This window comes from Cinclus cinclus, chromosome 4, assembly GCF_963662255.1.
Source record: "Cinclus cinclus chromosome 4, bCinCin1.1, whole genome shotgun sequence".
In the NCBI taxonomy this organism is placed as follows: Eukaryota; Metazoa; Chordata; class Aves; order Passeriformes; family Cinclidae; genus Cinclus; species Cinclus cinclus.
The window spans coordinates 39384227-39398715 of record NC_085049.1 but is presented as its reverse complement, the minus strand read 5'-3'; the positions used below and the strand labels follow the sequence as shown (position 1 = coordinate 39398715).

Sequence of the window (14489 nt, the reverse complement as noted above, 5' to 3'; positions counted from 1 at the left end):
AAAAAGTTAATGCTGGTTTTGGCTAGTGAACCAGTCAGTCAAATATGGCATTTTGAAAATGCATACTTCTATCTCAATGTTAAGATTTGGGTGTGCTGGAAACACAGTTTGAGCTTTCAGGGGTTTTCCTAACCTGAAGTTATGCCCCATCTTACGTCAGAGCAGTCTCAGTTTAAAAGGTTATAATTTCAAACTAGCAAAAACTGTACTGTAAAATCAGTCAAACTGTAGAAGCTCAGATGGCTTTCTTTTGTGCTGTCAAAGTTTTTAAAAGAGGAGGAACTGTTAAGCGAGACTTAGAAGACTTGTCTAAGACAACAGTCAGATATTGAGTTTAGCTTGGCATCTAAAGAACCCATGTTTTAGCAAGAATTAACAGGATTTTACCTCTAATTAAACTTGGAAAATTACTTCATACGTTAATTACAAATCAGTGGTCTATAGAAATTTTGTTACTTCCTGTCTGGAATGGAGTAAATGGTACAACAGCAATGGACAGTTGCATGATTGCTGGAAAATACAATTATCCACAGCAAGTGATGTATACATGACTTTCCTAAGACATTATGCCAGAAGATAGTGATGTCTGTGAATGAGGCCCAGGAGTCCAGGTGTGTCCCCCTACCTAAGATGTACCATTAGATTCAAACAGTAAAAGAAAATGCAGTGGAAAAACAAAGTAGTTTCAGATTCTAGAGTCTTAGTAATGCAGGAGCTGATTATAGCCTCTATTTAACAGTCTTGGTAAAAATTAATAAAAACAAACCACCACTGAATCATTCTGATGTATTCAATCCTAATCTTGCCCCTTTTATTATGGGAGACAGATAAAAGTCATCAGAATGAACATGCTCTGTCTGCTGATGGCAGATTTTAAGAGCACAGGAAGTTTTAGGTGTACTTTTAAGAAGATGAAGGGCAAAAACATATTCCATAGCTCTTAATGATTATTATTAAGAATAATTACAAGAGATTGGTGTCCCATTTGGGGTTTTGTAAAAGACAAAATTGTAACCTTATCTAATCGCTCCTTGCCCCATATATTTAAAAAGAAAATTACCAACAGAAAAAAATACTGTTCAGTAACAAGATTCTAAAAAGTAGTTCTGAAATGGTGATTGTTTTGTAGAAAGTATGGCATATCTTGATAGATGAAGGACTATTTGAGCAGGACTATGTTTTCAGGATCTACTTGGAAAAGTGTAGTCCTTGATTGTACTGTTTTGTGTCATGGTTTAACCCTAGCTGGCAAGTAAGTACCACACAGCCCTTTGTGCATTCTCCCTCTGTACAGTGTGGGAGAGAATTCACAGAGTAAGAGTCAGAAGACTCATGGGTTGGGATAAAGACAATTTAAGAGGTGAAGGAAAAGCTGCACATGCAAGCAAAATCCATTCACCAGTTCCCATGGGCAGGCAGGTGTTCAGCCATCCCCAGGAAAGCAGAGCTCCAACACAGGCAACAGTGACCGGAGCAGACAAACACCATCCCTCCAAACATCTCCCTCTTCCTTCTTCCCCCAGCTCTGTAGGCTGAGCCCAACAAACATCACATGGTCTGGGATGTCCCTGTGGGCACTTGGGGTCAGGTATCCCCTCACAATTCCTTGTGTATTCCCTGCTGCCTCACTGGTGGGACAGTAGGAGAAGCAGAAAAGGCCTTGACCCTGTGTAACCTCTGCTCAGCGACAGCTGATCTCTGTTATCAACACTGTTTCCAGCGCAAATCTAAAACACAGCCCCCTGCCAGCTACTATGAAGAAAATTAACTATCCCAGCCAAAACCAGCACATCTGTGTGTAAATACTAGTCTTGGTCAAAGCAAAGTGAACATGCTTCCTCAAGCATTTAAGACCTGAAGCTGTAGACCAATGGAGGTCTAATTTACAATGGAGTTATTGAGAAGATAACTGAGGAAAAGAGATTGTTAATGTATTTTTTGATAACCTGCAAACCAAGTGCATGTAATTTTCCTCTTTATAAAGAAGAAAAAGGATGCAGAAAAAGGAAATAAATGTAACCCAGGCTAATGAAATGTGGCTCTTTACCCTCTTCCCAAGATCACTAGATTCTACAAACTTCAAATTCTGTTGGGTTCAAATATAGTGTCAGATATTTGTCATTAAAGAAGGATGGAGTTCTTCAATCACTTTGCATCTGTTAAGACAAGTGAGGGGTTAGGCCAGGTCTACTTTCTGAATACCCACTATGGGAACACAGAGATCTAATTTGCCATTTAGATGCATCTAATATATAACTGTCATCCATGAATAATCTATTTCAAGCTGATGCTTCTTTGCACATAAATAAATAAAAATGCTTCCATGTCAAGCCCAGTTCCTGATGGCACAGATCTCTCAGCAGGAAAATCTGGCATCTGGCTGATCATCTCTCTCTGTAACAGCCTTCAGCTATTAAGTAATCGAGGCAAGGGAAATATCTTCAGATTACATGTTTTATTATTACTCCCACCTCTGAAGGAAACACATTCTGATTCCTGATTCCTTCTTCTCCCTTTTCTTTTGTTTCTCTTAAGTACGTCTATAGTATAAGTGGATGCAGTGAGTTTGAAGTAATTTATTATGCCTGCTTTTTTAAATGGGGAATTTGATTGCTATTCCCAGTTCTTCAACTATGTTTTGGTTTCTTTAAGATTAACATGGTCATTCAGAATAATGGTATGTGGGACCTTAGTGGTCAATATCAATTTTATCACTGTTTTTGTTTCTATATAATTGACTATCTGAACAGATTCTTGCTGAGTAAACTTAGTTACACTGATCCTGTATCATTCAAGCACTCTGTCTGAGGTACCTGGCATTCTGGGATGCCAATTATCTGCAAATTTCTGTAAATGCTATTATTCTATGCTGGGAGGCTTCCAAATGTGGCAAAATAAGCAAAATTCTTTCCAACTGATGGAGGTGAATGTTGCCAAGTAAAATGCTTTTAAGTCCCCGCTGGAGAAGGAGATCTGAGGAGCATACACAGATACTGAGTGCTTTCTCTGCTTTCCTACAAAAATTCCAAGTAGAAAGCTTCTGTTTCTAAAATGTCAAACACCTTCAAAAACCCTCAGTCCAACAAAAAGAGTAATAAGGAGAGGGGAAGGAAGAACAAAGAAAATGTATTTTCAGAATAGGCCCTAGGAGAGCCATATAATGGCTTCTTTGTCTTTTTTGTCTGTTTGGTGTTCCTTTCTCTGTGTACTGTATTGGAAGTAGGCAGCACACACGCTTCTTAGAGGTGTGTCTTGCTTTATAATTCTTGATGGCTGTTGGTTGAGTGACATTTGGCCTAAAGATGTAGGGTTTTGTGAATTAAATAGTAAATACCATGAATATTTCACTCTTGCATACAAGTTATTTATTGAAAGCGTGGAAGTTTTAATGAAAGAGTTAGGAACAAAATTAATTCCTCTCATACAATTAACTACTACACAATTTTAAAGGGTCTAATTCCTGGACTGCTAAGAAAAGAATAGCTTTTTGTTGCAAGGGTGATAAGTACCTAGACTAGAATGGATGTGGCTTCTGAAGAGTTTTGTGGCCAGTAATTCATATGGCTGTTTTCAGTGATTATTCCACACCTTAACCTGTTAATCTTGAAACATTCTTAGAGCATCCTTACGAACAAATCAAAACTACCAACAGTACTGTCAGATGCTCTTAAAGTTTACTAAGTGCCTTACACAGAGCATCACTGAGGCAATGATTCAATTGCAAGGAAAGTTGATAAAAGATTTATTCCTCTGGTTGAAGTCACAGGTTGTCGATTGTAACCAAGGTGATGTTCCTAGTTATACACATTAGAATCTTACATTTTATTGCTGATCCAAGTACCTAATAAAAAACAGTCCAGAAGTTTTTGAGGCTTTCAATTTGTAAAACATCCATTCTTTGGAGGAGACTTTTTTCTTCTAGCCAGTTGTGATGGTCTACTGGAATATCACAGAAGTGAATAAAACTTGTGAGTATTTTTGGATGCTTTCACATTTCTCAGTTTCTCAGCCGAGGACAGTATTACCTTTCTTGGAAAGGGGTACCTAAGTTGGTTTTGTTCATAGGGATTATGTTTATCAAACTAGTTTTTTAAGGGTTTTATTATTAGAAAAAGGGCTTGTTATTTTGAAAATAAATATCTTACCTGCCAGGTGTCTTCCCCAAAATGAGTAAGTGCCTTTTCTGTTCTGACTCTTAGAAGTATTTACTTTGTCAGATTGAATCTGAATGTCCTGGATAAACCAACTATTAAGTACCAATGGTTTGAAATCCTTTCACTGGAACAAGAGACAGATTGTAAGCCACTTGAATTGTTTTGAGACCTGATGTTATCAGAAGTTTTGTAACTGCTACAAGTAGTATACTTCTAAGAACAATGTAACTTTTCAGGAACTTGATATTGATAGGAAATAAATATTTATTAAAAGAAGTATATTAAATAAATATTTATTTACCATTTTGAGAAAGAGAAAATGTTACACCATGGGGGCAACAGTCTTGCTGTTAGCAGTCCTGACCACTTAATGGAAAGTAAAACTGAGGCCCTGGACTCTTAACTATTTAAAAAAGGGTAGTATTTGGTGAGAGATTGGGACTGTGAATCTTATGTCCATGTTCTAATAAAGTAATTTTTTCCTACCTAAGTTTTTACCAATTCTCAAGCAGAAAAGAAAGCATGAGCAGGTATCAGTAAGAGGCCCTCTGGTTTAATCGGTGCTGCTTCCTATCTGTAGTGAATTTTTTTTAATTTTTTTTTAACTTTGCTCAGGACTGGTACAGCTGAAAGTATATTTTCCCTTCATTCTTAAGCCTAGACTTTGAATGGAGTTTCTCTGAGACACTTTTGTAGTGAAATCGTATTCCCTACAAACATTGAAGACAAAAATAAACATCTCTGTGAATGAAAGAACTTGTGTGCTTGTAATTTTTTAATATACATAAATTGAATTTTAAAAATCTAAAGGTACTCCAAGAAAAACATAGTGTATTGATCTACTTAAAAGGTTTTTGTGTAGCAGTCAGAAAGAACAATTTGCATAATGAAATGTTACAAATTTTCTGTCTGGTAAACCATGTTCAATTCCAGCTTAGTACTCCTTTAAAGATGACCATACATTGCATTTAGACAAGCGTATAGTAACCCATTGAGATATTGCCTCCAACTGACCTCTTCATGACCTCAGTTCAAAGACTATATTAAATAATTTAAAATTCTGAAAGCTTGGCAGGAAAGCTGAGGGGAGGTGTCTGGAAAGAAAGAAACAGAAGGAAACACAGTGGAAAGACTTTTTTTAAAATTATGTAAATTATTAAAAAATGTTACACAATTAATGATAATGAAATTGTTTAAAAATTTATATCCCTATAGTTATTTCACATTGATGACATAGTGTTGGTTTCAGAGGAGCATAAATAGATGTTTTTTATGCCTAGAATAGTGACACACATTGAAATGCCTTTCCCACGAATAAATTAATATTTCTTGCCTGTGCAATCTGACAAGAAAGTATTTTTGGTGAAAACTAATGTAAGTGGACTAAAATCTTGACTGGCATTGGTGATGCTTAGGGTGTGTTATGATAAAATGGTAAATAAAATTATTAAATTGTTCAGAACTCCTTTCTGAATGTGTTATTTGTACTGTCTAGGAGAAAGTGAAAGAAATACAAGTCGGCAATTCAGGGATAAACAGCAGACTTTGGGAATTTGATCTCAAAATGGCAAGAAGCCTCTGCTAATTTATTGGCAGAGATGATTCATTACTGCTTTTGGTTATGATGGAAGTTGAGATATTCCTGGGAGTACTGTTTCTGAAGCAAGAAACTATGAAAGCATCCATGCTTGCAAATTAAAGTAACAAATGAGGTAAGAAACCTGAGAAGAGGGCTTTGTCTACAGCTTCATCTTATTGTATATAAAAACTGTACTTTGCTACTGAAGCAATTTATAAAACAGTGGTCTGTGTGGGTTGTCTCAATTTATTTTCAATTCTACAGTTCCTGTGTTCATTTCTCTGAATTCATCTGTGTTGCTTTGCAGCATGAGGCAAACGTCCTACAAGGCATTCTTGAAAGAAGCTGGTTCTCTTGTAAAGACCGTCGGAGTTTCCCATTTGTGTAGCAGGTAACTGAAATGTCAGCCACGAGTATGGGACCTCATCCCCACTCCAAGGAGGCAGGATGTGAGGCCGATACCTCTTTGGGTGCAGAATGCTTTAAATGCTACCCTGCTGTTACTGGGCATAAATCCCGAAGTGCAGGCAGCAAGTGTTGGGAAACTGTTGACATAACGACCAAATTTGGTACTAGCAGAAATACTGACTGAATTGAGATCAGATACCAGAATAGAGCTATTGTCACTAATTAACAGGGTCTAATTTAGTCTTACTTACTCATCTATTTTGCAAGAACAGAAGGGATTCAAAGGAGGAGAGCCTTGTTAAGCCCTTCTATCACCCTTTTATTCATTTCTTTCTGCTATTGACTGGCTATTGACTGTTCAGCAAGACTGCTACACAATTATGTGTCAGAAGATCAAAACAAATTTCTTAAATTCCACACAAATGTTTTGGCAGCCGTGGGAGTTCACAGCATTCCCCTGCAGATACAGGCCTGGTGCCTGGAGATAATTTAGGACAGTGTCCAATTTTATTTTACCCTTTCTTGTCCTGGGGAAAAAAAAAGGAAAAACTAATTTTGTAAAGTTACAGATTAAAGATGGGCAAAGGAAGGCTGAGTTATACTTAAATACAATCCTGAGTTAGCAGAACTTAAAATTATTTTGGGTGTTTCAAGCTCAGAGTTCAGCACTACACAATATCCTGACTACTCGCTGGCTCTGCTGCCACTCGTGCAGCGGAATGGTCTGAGAACAATCCAATTGACACCATAGATAAGGCAGTGTAGTATTACTCTGCACACTCCAGGACTGCACAGGGCAGTGCAGGGCGGGCTGACTGCTCACAGTAGTTACTTCTATGAGCTTCAGGCATGACCAAGGTTGTCACCAAGTGTAAGGGTGCTGGGTACCTTAGGCATTTGTCTGTGGCGTGGCTGTTCTATTCAGTGTTAAGCAGCCAGTAAAAAGGGCAATATAAGTGTCTTACCTCTTCTTCCTGATAATTCAAGTCCTGAATGCTTTAAACTACCACATTTGACTGCTTTTGAAGCAGTCATGATTTTGAATTTGTATTTATGAAAGTTGACCCACCCTTAGAGAAAAATGTGCAGAGAAAAACAGTAGAAATTTCTCTATTTCTGACATTCTCTACATCTGTTTACATGTAAAAGTCTACTTGAAGGGGCAGTAAAACCAGTAAAAACAGATGAAGAAAATAAACAGGTAAATAAATGAGCAAAGTCAGTCAACACTTTACCTGGTTTGACTGACTGACTGCTTTCCAAAACACCTCCTTACTTAACGACCATATGTTGTCTTTTCCATTTTGAAATAGGAGCTCCTGGCTCCAGTGTATCATCTGGCTTGTACTGCTGAGTGGCTTTTAGGGACCTGACAACTCTCCTATACCTCTGTTACCACTTATAAGGACAGCTGGCAGTTGTCATCTAAATTTTTTTTCATTTTAGCTGTTTGCTAGATGTAGTTTTGCTTTCTAAGACATGCAGTCTTTTTTCATTGGAAATAATAAAAGCATAAAATTTTTGCATCAAATATGAAAAAAAAAAGCAAGCAATGTGTTTTTGTTTATGGTGTGAATAATTCCTGGGATAGCGCATTCATTTTAAGGATCTTCAAAAAAGTGAATAGGATGACATACTTAGTACAAGTAGTATAAATTCACTGTGTGGAATCTGCACTGTTAATGTGAAATGGAAAAGGTAAAAAATACCTTAGAAAACTACTTTTAGATTATTTGGTACATTTAGTCTTAAAAATTGAATTTTCAATGCATAATGCAAAGTTACTGTTGCACATGGTTACTGCTAGTAAATATTTTTTTATTAGAGATAAAAAAAAATATATTGTAGAAATTCAAAAACCTGATCTGGGTATCAGGACTCAAAACAGCTGATGCTGTAGCAAGCAACAGCAGGACACAACAAGGAATTTTAAACTTGAGTATTATTATGTATAAATAAACAAGTAAAAATCAGCTCTGCTTGCCTTATTTCTGTATGTTTTGTATATGGTACAGATTTGTGTAAGTTTGCTTTGATTCTTTGCAAAAGTAAACACAAATCATAGAATCACAATATGGTTTGGGTTAGAAGGGACCTTAAAGGTCATGTAGTTCCAACTGCCCTGCCATGGGCAGGAACACCTCCCACTAGACCAGGTTGCTCAAAGCTCCATCCAGCCTAGCTTTGAAAACTTCTAGGGATGGGGCATCCACAGCTTCTCTGGGCAACTTGTTCTGGTGTTCTACATCTTCATAGCACATTTTTTTTTCTAATATCTAATCTAAACCTAACTTCTTTCCATTAAGGCCATGCCGCCTTGTCTTACCAATTACATGCCCTTGTAATAAGGCCCTCTCCACCTCTCTTGTTGGCCCCTTTAGATACTGGGAGGCTGCAGTTAAGTCTCCCCAGAGCCTTCTCCAGGCTGAACGAGCCCAGCTCCCTCTTAGCCTGTCTTCACAGGAGAGGTCCTCCAGCCCTCTGGTCATCTTCATGGCCCTCCTCTGGGCTCTCTCAGCACGTCCATGTCCTTCATATGTTGGGAGCCCCACAGCTGGACGCAGCACTACAGGTGGGGTCTCATGAGAGTGGAGGGGCAGAATCCCCTCCCTTGCCCTGCTGGCCACGCTGCTTTCATGCAGCAGGTTTGGCTTTCTGGGCTGCCAGCACACATTGCTGAGTCACGTTGAGCTTCTTGTCAACCACTGGTTTAGAGACAAGGATATTGCGAGGCACGGTTTCATATGTTTTGCACAATTGCGGGTATGTGACATCTCTGCACTTCCCTCATCCATCAGCATTCTAAGCCCACTGCAGAAGGTCACCAAATTTGTCAGGCATGATTTGCCCTCAGTAAAGCCATGTTGGCTGTTACCATCTCCTCTATATTGTACCCATGCCAGGTACAGTCTTTGGAAAATTTTAGATGATGCAAAGAAACAAATGCCTAACAACACTGAGAATCCCTTCTGGACTGATGTTTGGGAACTCCAAATGTAGCAATCTTTACAGAAAAAAGCACTTGACACACAAATATTGAAAAAAAGAGTGCTCCTAGAAAGTATTCATTCTGCTTTTTTAATGTAGTAAACTACTAAATCCTGTGCAAGTCTACATATACAGATGTTTATTGATTTAGAGTGTGAAATTTGAACTTTCTTAAGAGGAATGATATAAGTATTTTGACTAATGTTTAATAACTTAAAATTGTTCACAGAGGAGCTATTAAATTTTGAAGAGCAATATTGATGAAATTTATTCAAATTGGAAGAAACTAGGAAAAAAGTATCACGCCATTTTCTAAACAGTTTACAAGGCAGCTTACTTAATTTTGTGCACTATTGTCCTAGATATTTTTCCTGTTTCTGTTGTCCTTGGATATTATTACAATTATCAACAATAATTGCAAAATATTTTGAGTTCCTGCTTGAAGTAGCATCTTAAACACACTACACTCCCACTTAAACACACTACAACGCTAAACAATGAGAGCTAAATAGAAAAGGGATGGGGGAAGGTATTATTTTGGTTATAAATAAAAGTTGATTTTGAGAATTTTTTGGTTTTGTACATTAGGACATTTGAAGGGGTAGATGCAATAAAAGTGGAAGGCAGTTATACCAGGCTGTCTTTTTCTTAAAAAGTAATAGGCAGAGAAAAAAGTGATATCTGGCAGCAAAAGAAAATGGTCATTGCCCCAAGAAGTCTGGTGATACCATATGTACAACACATGGCAGCAAAGCAGTTTCTTCCTGCTTACCCAACATTGCAATCTATCATAGCCAAGTGCTGACACTGCAGCTTGTATGAAAGGGCATGTGAACATCAAAGAAAGTGTCTTTGCCTTTGAAAACCCTTAATGGGTCTGCATACAGGGCAGTATTGACACAAATCTATCAGCACAAAATCTTATTGCTTTACCAACTTAATTAAGAGTTTAATTTTGTAAAAGAACACAACCATGGGGAATGAGACAAATGCATTTGATTAGGACTTTTTTATTATTTAAGTTAATTTGATTTATCTCGATCTAATGAGTTGTTAGAATGTGGGTTTCCTTTTCTGGCTTACAATGACTACACTTGTAGAAGTATCAGATGCTGATTCTTTCAAGAAAATTGATTGTCTTAACAACTTATTTAACACCTGTAGTTTATTAAGATAGCTTTTGTCTGGATTTGAGCTATTTTCCTAAGTAACTGAATTCTAGTCAAGAAAAGGATTTAAAGATTTAAAATTGTTAATAAAAGGAATCTTGCATCTGATTATAACTCTTTGTGTTTGAAGCTAAAGACTAGCAGACCTTGTAGCATAAAATGTTACCTATTGTTCATAAACTATTCATGATAATAAAGATACATAATTATTGATATTTAAAGAATTTATAAACTGAATTGGTTAATTATATACCATCTGATATTTTTTCTTCTCAGTGATACAATTTAGCTATAGCATTTCAGTTACTTTTGCTTATGTTCCTTACTCACAAGGCCAAGTTCATAGTAAGAAGCGTTTCATCTTTTAGCAGACCAACTGATAGATTAAATTGACAGATTTTGCAGTGTGAAAAAAAGACCCTTGTGTTTGTGTAAATTTAGCTGTTTTTTTCTCCCCAATAGCAACAGAGAGCTTAACAATGACACTTTCTCTCTGACCTTCCCTTAGTTATATTTTTAGAGTACTGCAGTACATTCTCATTCATTAATTATTCACATATTACTGAACAGCACTGAATGAAGAGAGGTCCTTAAATTCATATTTGGTCCTTAAATTCATATAATGATATGGTTGATAATAAAAAAAAATTCTCCCTATGTCACCTCTCTTTAGCACTCCTTATTTATTCTTTTCTTCTCTAAGAATATAATTTCTTCTTCTGAAGCATGAGACCTTTATTACTACCCATCTGCCACATTCATTCTTGGTGCCACTATAACACCCTTCAGACCTCATTTTCCCTGTGTGGAGCACTCTTCCCACATAAAAGACAGGTGCCACTCCTCAGCAGGGAATGAGTGGTCTCTGCTTTTAAGGTTGCTGTCAGTAAATACTGCATTGTATCTCTCTACTCTGACTCTCATATCTCTGTGTTAGTCATGCCCAGCCATATGGACTTGGCAGTGTGTGTAAGAGGCTGTGAAGTGGGAGAGTGCAAGAATTCATGACGCAGGTCAGCAGGTAGATATGCAATGAGAGCAATGAATCCAATTTCGAGCACAAACAAAATCAGGGAAGCTGAATGGCAGCCTGTGGCAGAAAGCACTGAGAAACACAGAACAGAAGGGGCAGAAAGCCCAGCTAAGACCTTGGGTGGTGCTTTCAGAGCTAGTTCCTCCTGCAGTGCAAGCCAGTACTCTCTTTCCAGAGTTCTTACAAATCCTCTGCCATTTCATCTATGACTCTCCCATCACCACCCTGCCATCTTTGGCCCTGATTTCTCTTCATCCTCCCTAATTCCTTACTCCTTTTGGATTCTACATTCTGTTGGGGTTTTTTTCCTCAGCCCAAATTTCCCTATTTGTATCTTAATAATCATCCCAGTATCTCCACTGCAAACAGAGCTGAGTATCCCGTATTTTCTGAGGACCACCTTTTCTCATTTGTTTTTTATTTTGATGAAGAGGTTATGAACAATTTTGACATTACTTCTCTTCCAACTACCACAGTAGCCAGCTGGCATCCTGCTTTCCCCTTATTTCAAGCACAGCCAAGAACAGCAGTAGGCTAAGGCTCAGGTTTTATAGGCATTCACATATAGCATACATCTTTAGACCACAAATCTAGAACTGAACTATATTTTATGGCTTATTGGAAATCATGTTGGCACTTCTCTTAAAATGAAGGGTTCTGAATGGGGATACTATCACCTAATTTACAAAAGGATGTTTCTAGTCCATAGAAAAAATGTGAGCCAAATGCACTGTAAGGACAAAGAAGTAAGCAGAATTATTCCAAATGTGTAATTTTTTTTTAACCAGCACCAGAAGCTGAGGGAGCAGCACTGAATGATGACTTTAAAATACTTACCTTGGCAATAGTATAGGTTAGTTAAGATGTTAGGCCTTTGCTCAGTAGTCTGGACTCGAGAGAAGATGCACTACTGTGTTGGATTCAGCTGAAACCAAATCTATATTCTCCCTATCAAGATGTACAGCTGTTATTTCTTCTGCCATTTCAGTCATCTGTGTGCCAGGGCCAGAAGAGGGAAGGGGGCTGGGGGCCAAAGTGATTTGCATGCTCAGACTGTGTCTGTACAAGGAGAAAGGACATCTGTATAACTTCAGCTGCCTAAGGAATGAGTGGGAATATCATAAAATGGGTAAAGGTTGAAAGGGAGCACTGTGGGTAATCTGGTCCAGCCTCCCTGCTCAAGCAGGGTCTTCCTAGAACACATTGCACAGGATTATATCCATATGGTTCTGGAATATCTCCAGTGAGGGAGACTCCACTACTTCCTGGACAATCTTCCAGTGCTCCGTCATCTGCACAGTAAAAAAAGTTGTTCCTCATATTCAGGTGGAACTTCCTGTGTACCAGTTTCTCCTGTTGCCTCTAGTCCTATTGCTTGGCACAACCAAGAAGATTTTTGTCTCCATCCTCTTGGAACTCTCCCTTTAGATATTTATATGCATAGAATATCCCTGCGCAAATGCAGCTGTAAAGCTTTCACGCAGGTAAAGTTAGTACAACAGAAACACTGAGAGCGGGGAAAGAGTGTCATTTTGAGGGAGCTTTAGCCCCACTTTTGCCCTTAATGAAGGCACACTCCCTCTAACAGCATTATGTTCTTCTTATATTGAGGTTCTCAAAATTGCTCACAAGATTCAAGGTGAAGCTGCACCAGTGCGGAACAGACCGGGGCTGCCACTGTCTCTACTTTGGCTATTTCGTCTCTCGACTTTTCCCAGGGACCGATGTTCGGGAGGCCCGAATGGGGATGAGACCAAGCTGAGCAGGAGGCCGCGGTGGAGGGAGGCAAGCAGCGGGAAAAGGGCGGGGGGGGAGGTGCAGCTGTTTTCACTTTTGGAGCAAATAAACAGTGGGCGGCACTGCGGCCCCGCCCTGTGTCCCGCCCGGCCCGGTCCCGGTCCCGCCCCTGCCCGCCCCGCCCCTCGCACGCCGGGATCGGGCCGGGGATCGCGCCGCTGCCGCTCCCGTCGAGCTCCCGCCGCCGCAGGAGCCGCGGGCCCGCCCGGCCGTGCCGTGCCGCGCCGTGCCGTGCCGCGCCGGGCGGGAGGATGCGGCGGTTCGCGCGGGTGGCGCTGCTGTGCCTGGGCTGCGCCGTCTGCTCGCTGCTCTACGGCCTCAGCCAGCTGGCCCTGTCCCTGGAGCAGGAGCCTGGCGGCGGCGGCCGCGAGAGGCAGGCCCGAGACCCCGCCACGCCCGGCGCCCGGCGGCAGGCAGGGAGCGCGGGCCGAGGCGAGGCGGGGACCGGCAGGTACGCGGGGCCGGAGCCGGGGCCGGGCGCGGGGGGCGGTTCCCGCCGCATTCCTGCGGGGAGGGCCGGGGGGCGCTGGCGACCCCGGCTGCGCGGTGCGGGCCGGGCGGCGGCGCGGGGGCCTGGAAGGCGCTTTCGGGGGCGGCGGGCGGCGCTGTCTCCGTGCGCTCCTCCCGGCGGGCCGGACACCGGGGAACGGCGGCTGGGGAAGCCTTAAACGAACAAGGAAAACTTTCTCAGTTTTCAGGCCGTGCGCGGCCCCTTGGCGCTGAGCCCTTCCCTGGCCCCTGCTTGGGTGGACAGGGCGAGTGAAGCGACGAGGGTTGCGTTTTCTTTTTCCGAAAGGAGAAAATTTCACGGTGCTCCTTCAGGTCTGAAACTTAGTAACTTTATGATGGTTAAATATAACTTCAGTGGAGCAAAACGTTATTATGGGAGACCTTAATACGGCCAGTCTTCTCACAGAAACCAGTGAGTTCAGTTCTGTAATTAAAGGGGTGCATATCCGAGCATCTCACACTCTGCATAGTTCTTTTTCCCTCTGTCAGCAGAAATTTTAACGTGGCCAAGTGGTGAGTGAGGTTATGGAATGGAAATTACTAGTTTTCCTTTAGATCACAGTTTTGCAATCCTGTTTGCCTGTGGCTGCTGGAGTCCTAAAGCCAGGAAAAGAGGAGTGATGAGAAATCTGCTACTGAAAACGGAGGGAAAATTAGAACCAGACCATTCTAGCTGTACCTCTGCTCAGATTCTCCAGCAGTTTAAAGAAAAGTGAGTTTATTGGTTTGGCTTCCCAGTGCTGTACAAGTTCTGGCGCCCCCCAGTCCCTGTGCTGCTTGTGCTCCTCTGAGCGCATGAGTGAATTGATGTGGTGTGGTTACCTGCCTGAAAACCACCTAGTTTTTGGCCA

At 40.6% G+C, this 14489-nt stretch overlaps 1 protein-coding gene across 1 annotated transcript in view; it reads left to right on the top strand.

The window, feature by feature from the left end:
* The first annotated feature begins 13379 nt into the window (after positions 1-13379).
* GXYLT1 (glucoside xylosyltransferase 1) overlaps positions 13380-14489 on the top strand; it is a 29767-nt gene continuing 28657 nt past the window's right edge. The window contains exon 1 of the mRNA XM_062491940.1: positions 13380-13579. Within this exon, the coding sequence (XP_062347924.1) occupies positions 13380-13579 (200 nt within the window). The remainder of the gene's footprint in view (positions 13580-14489) is intronic.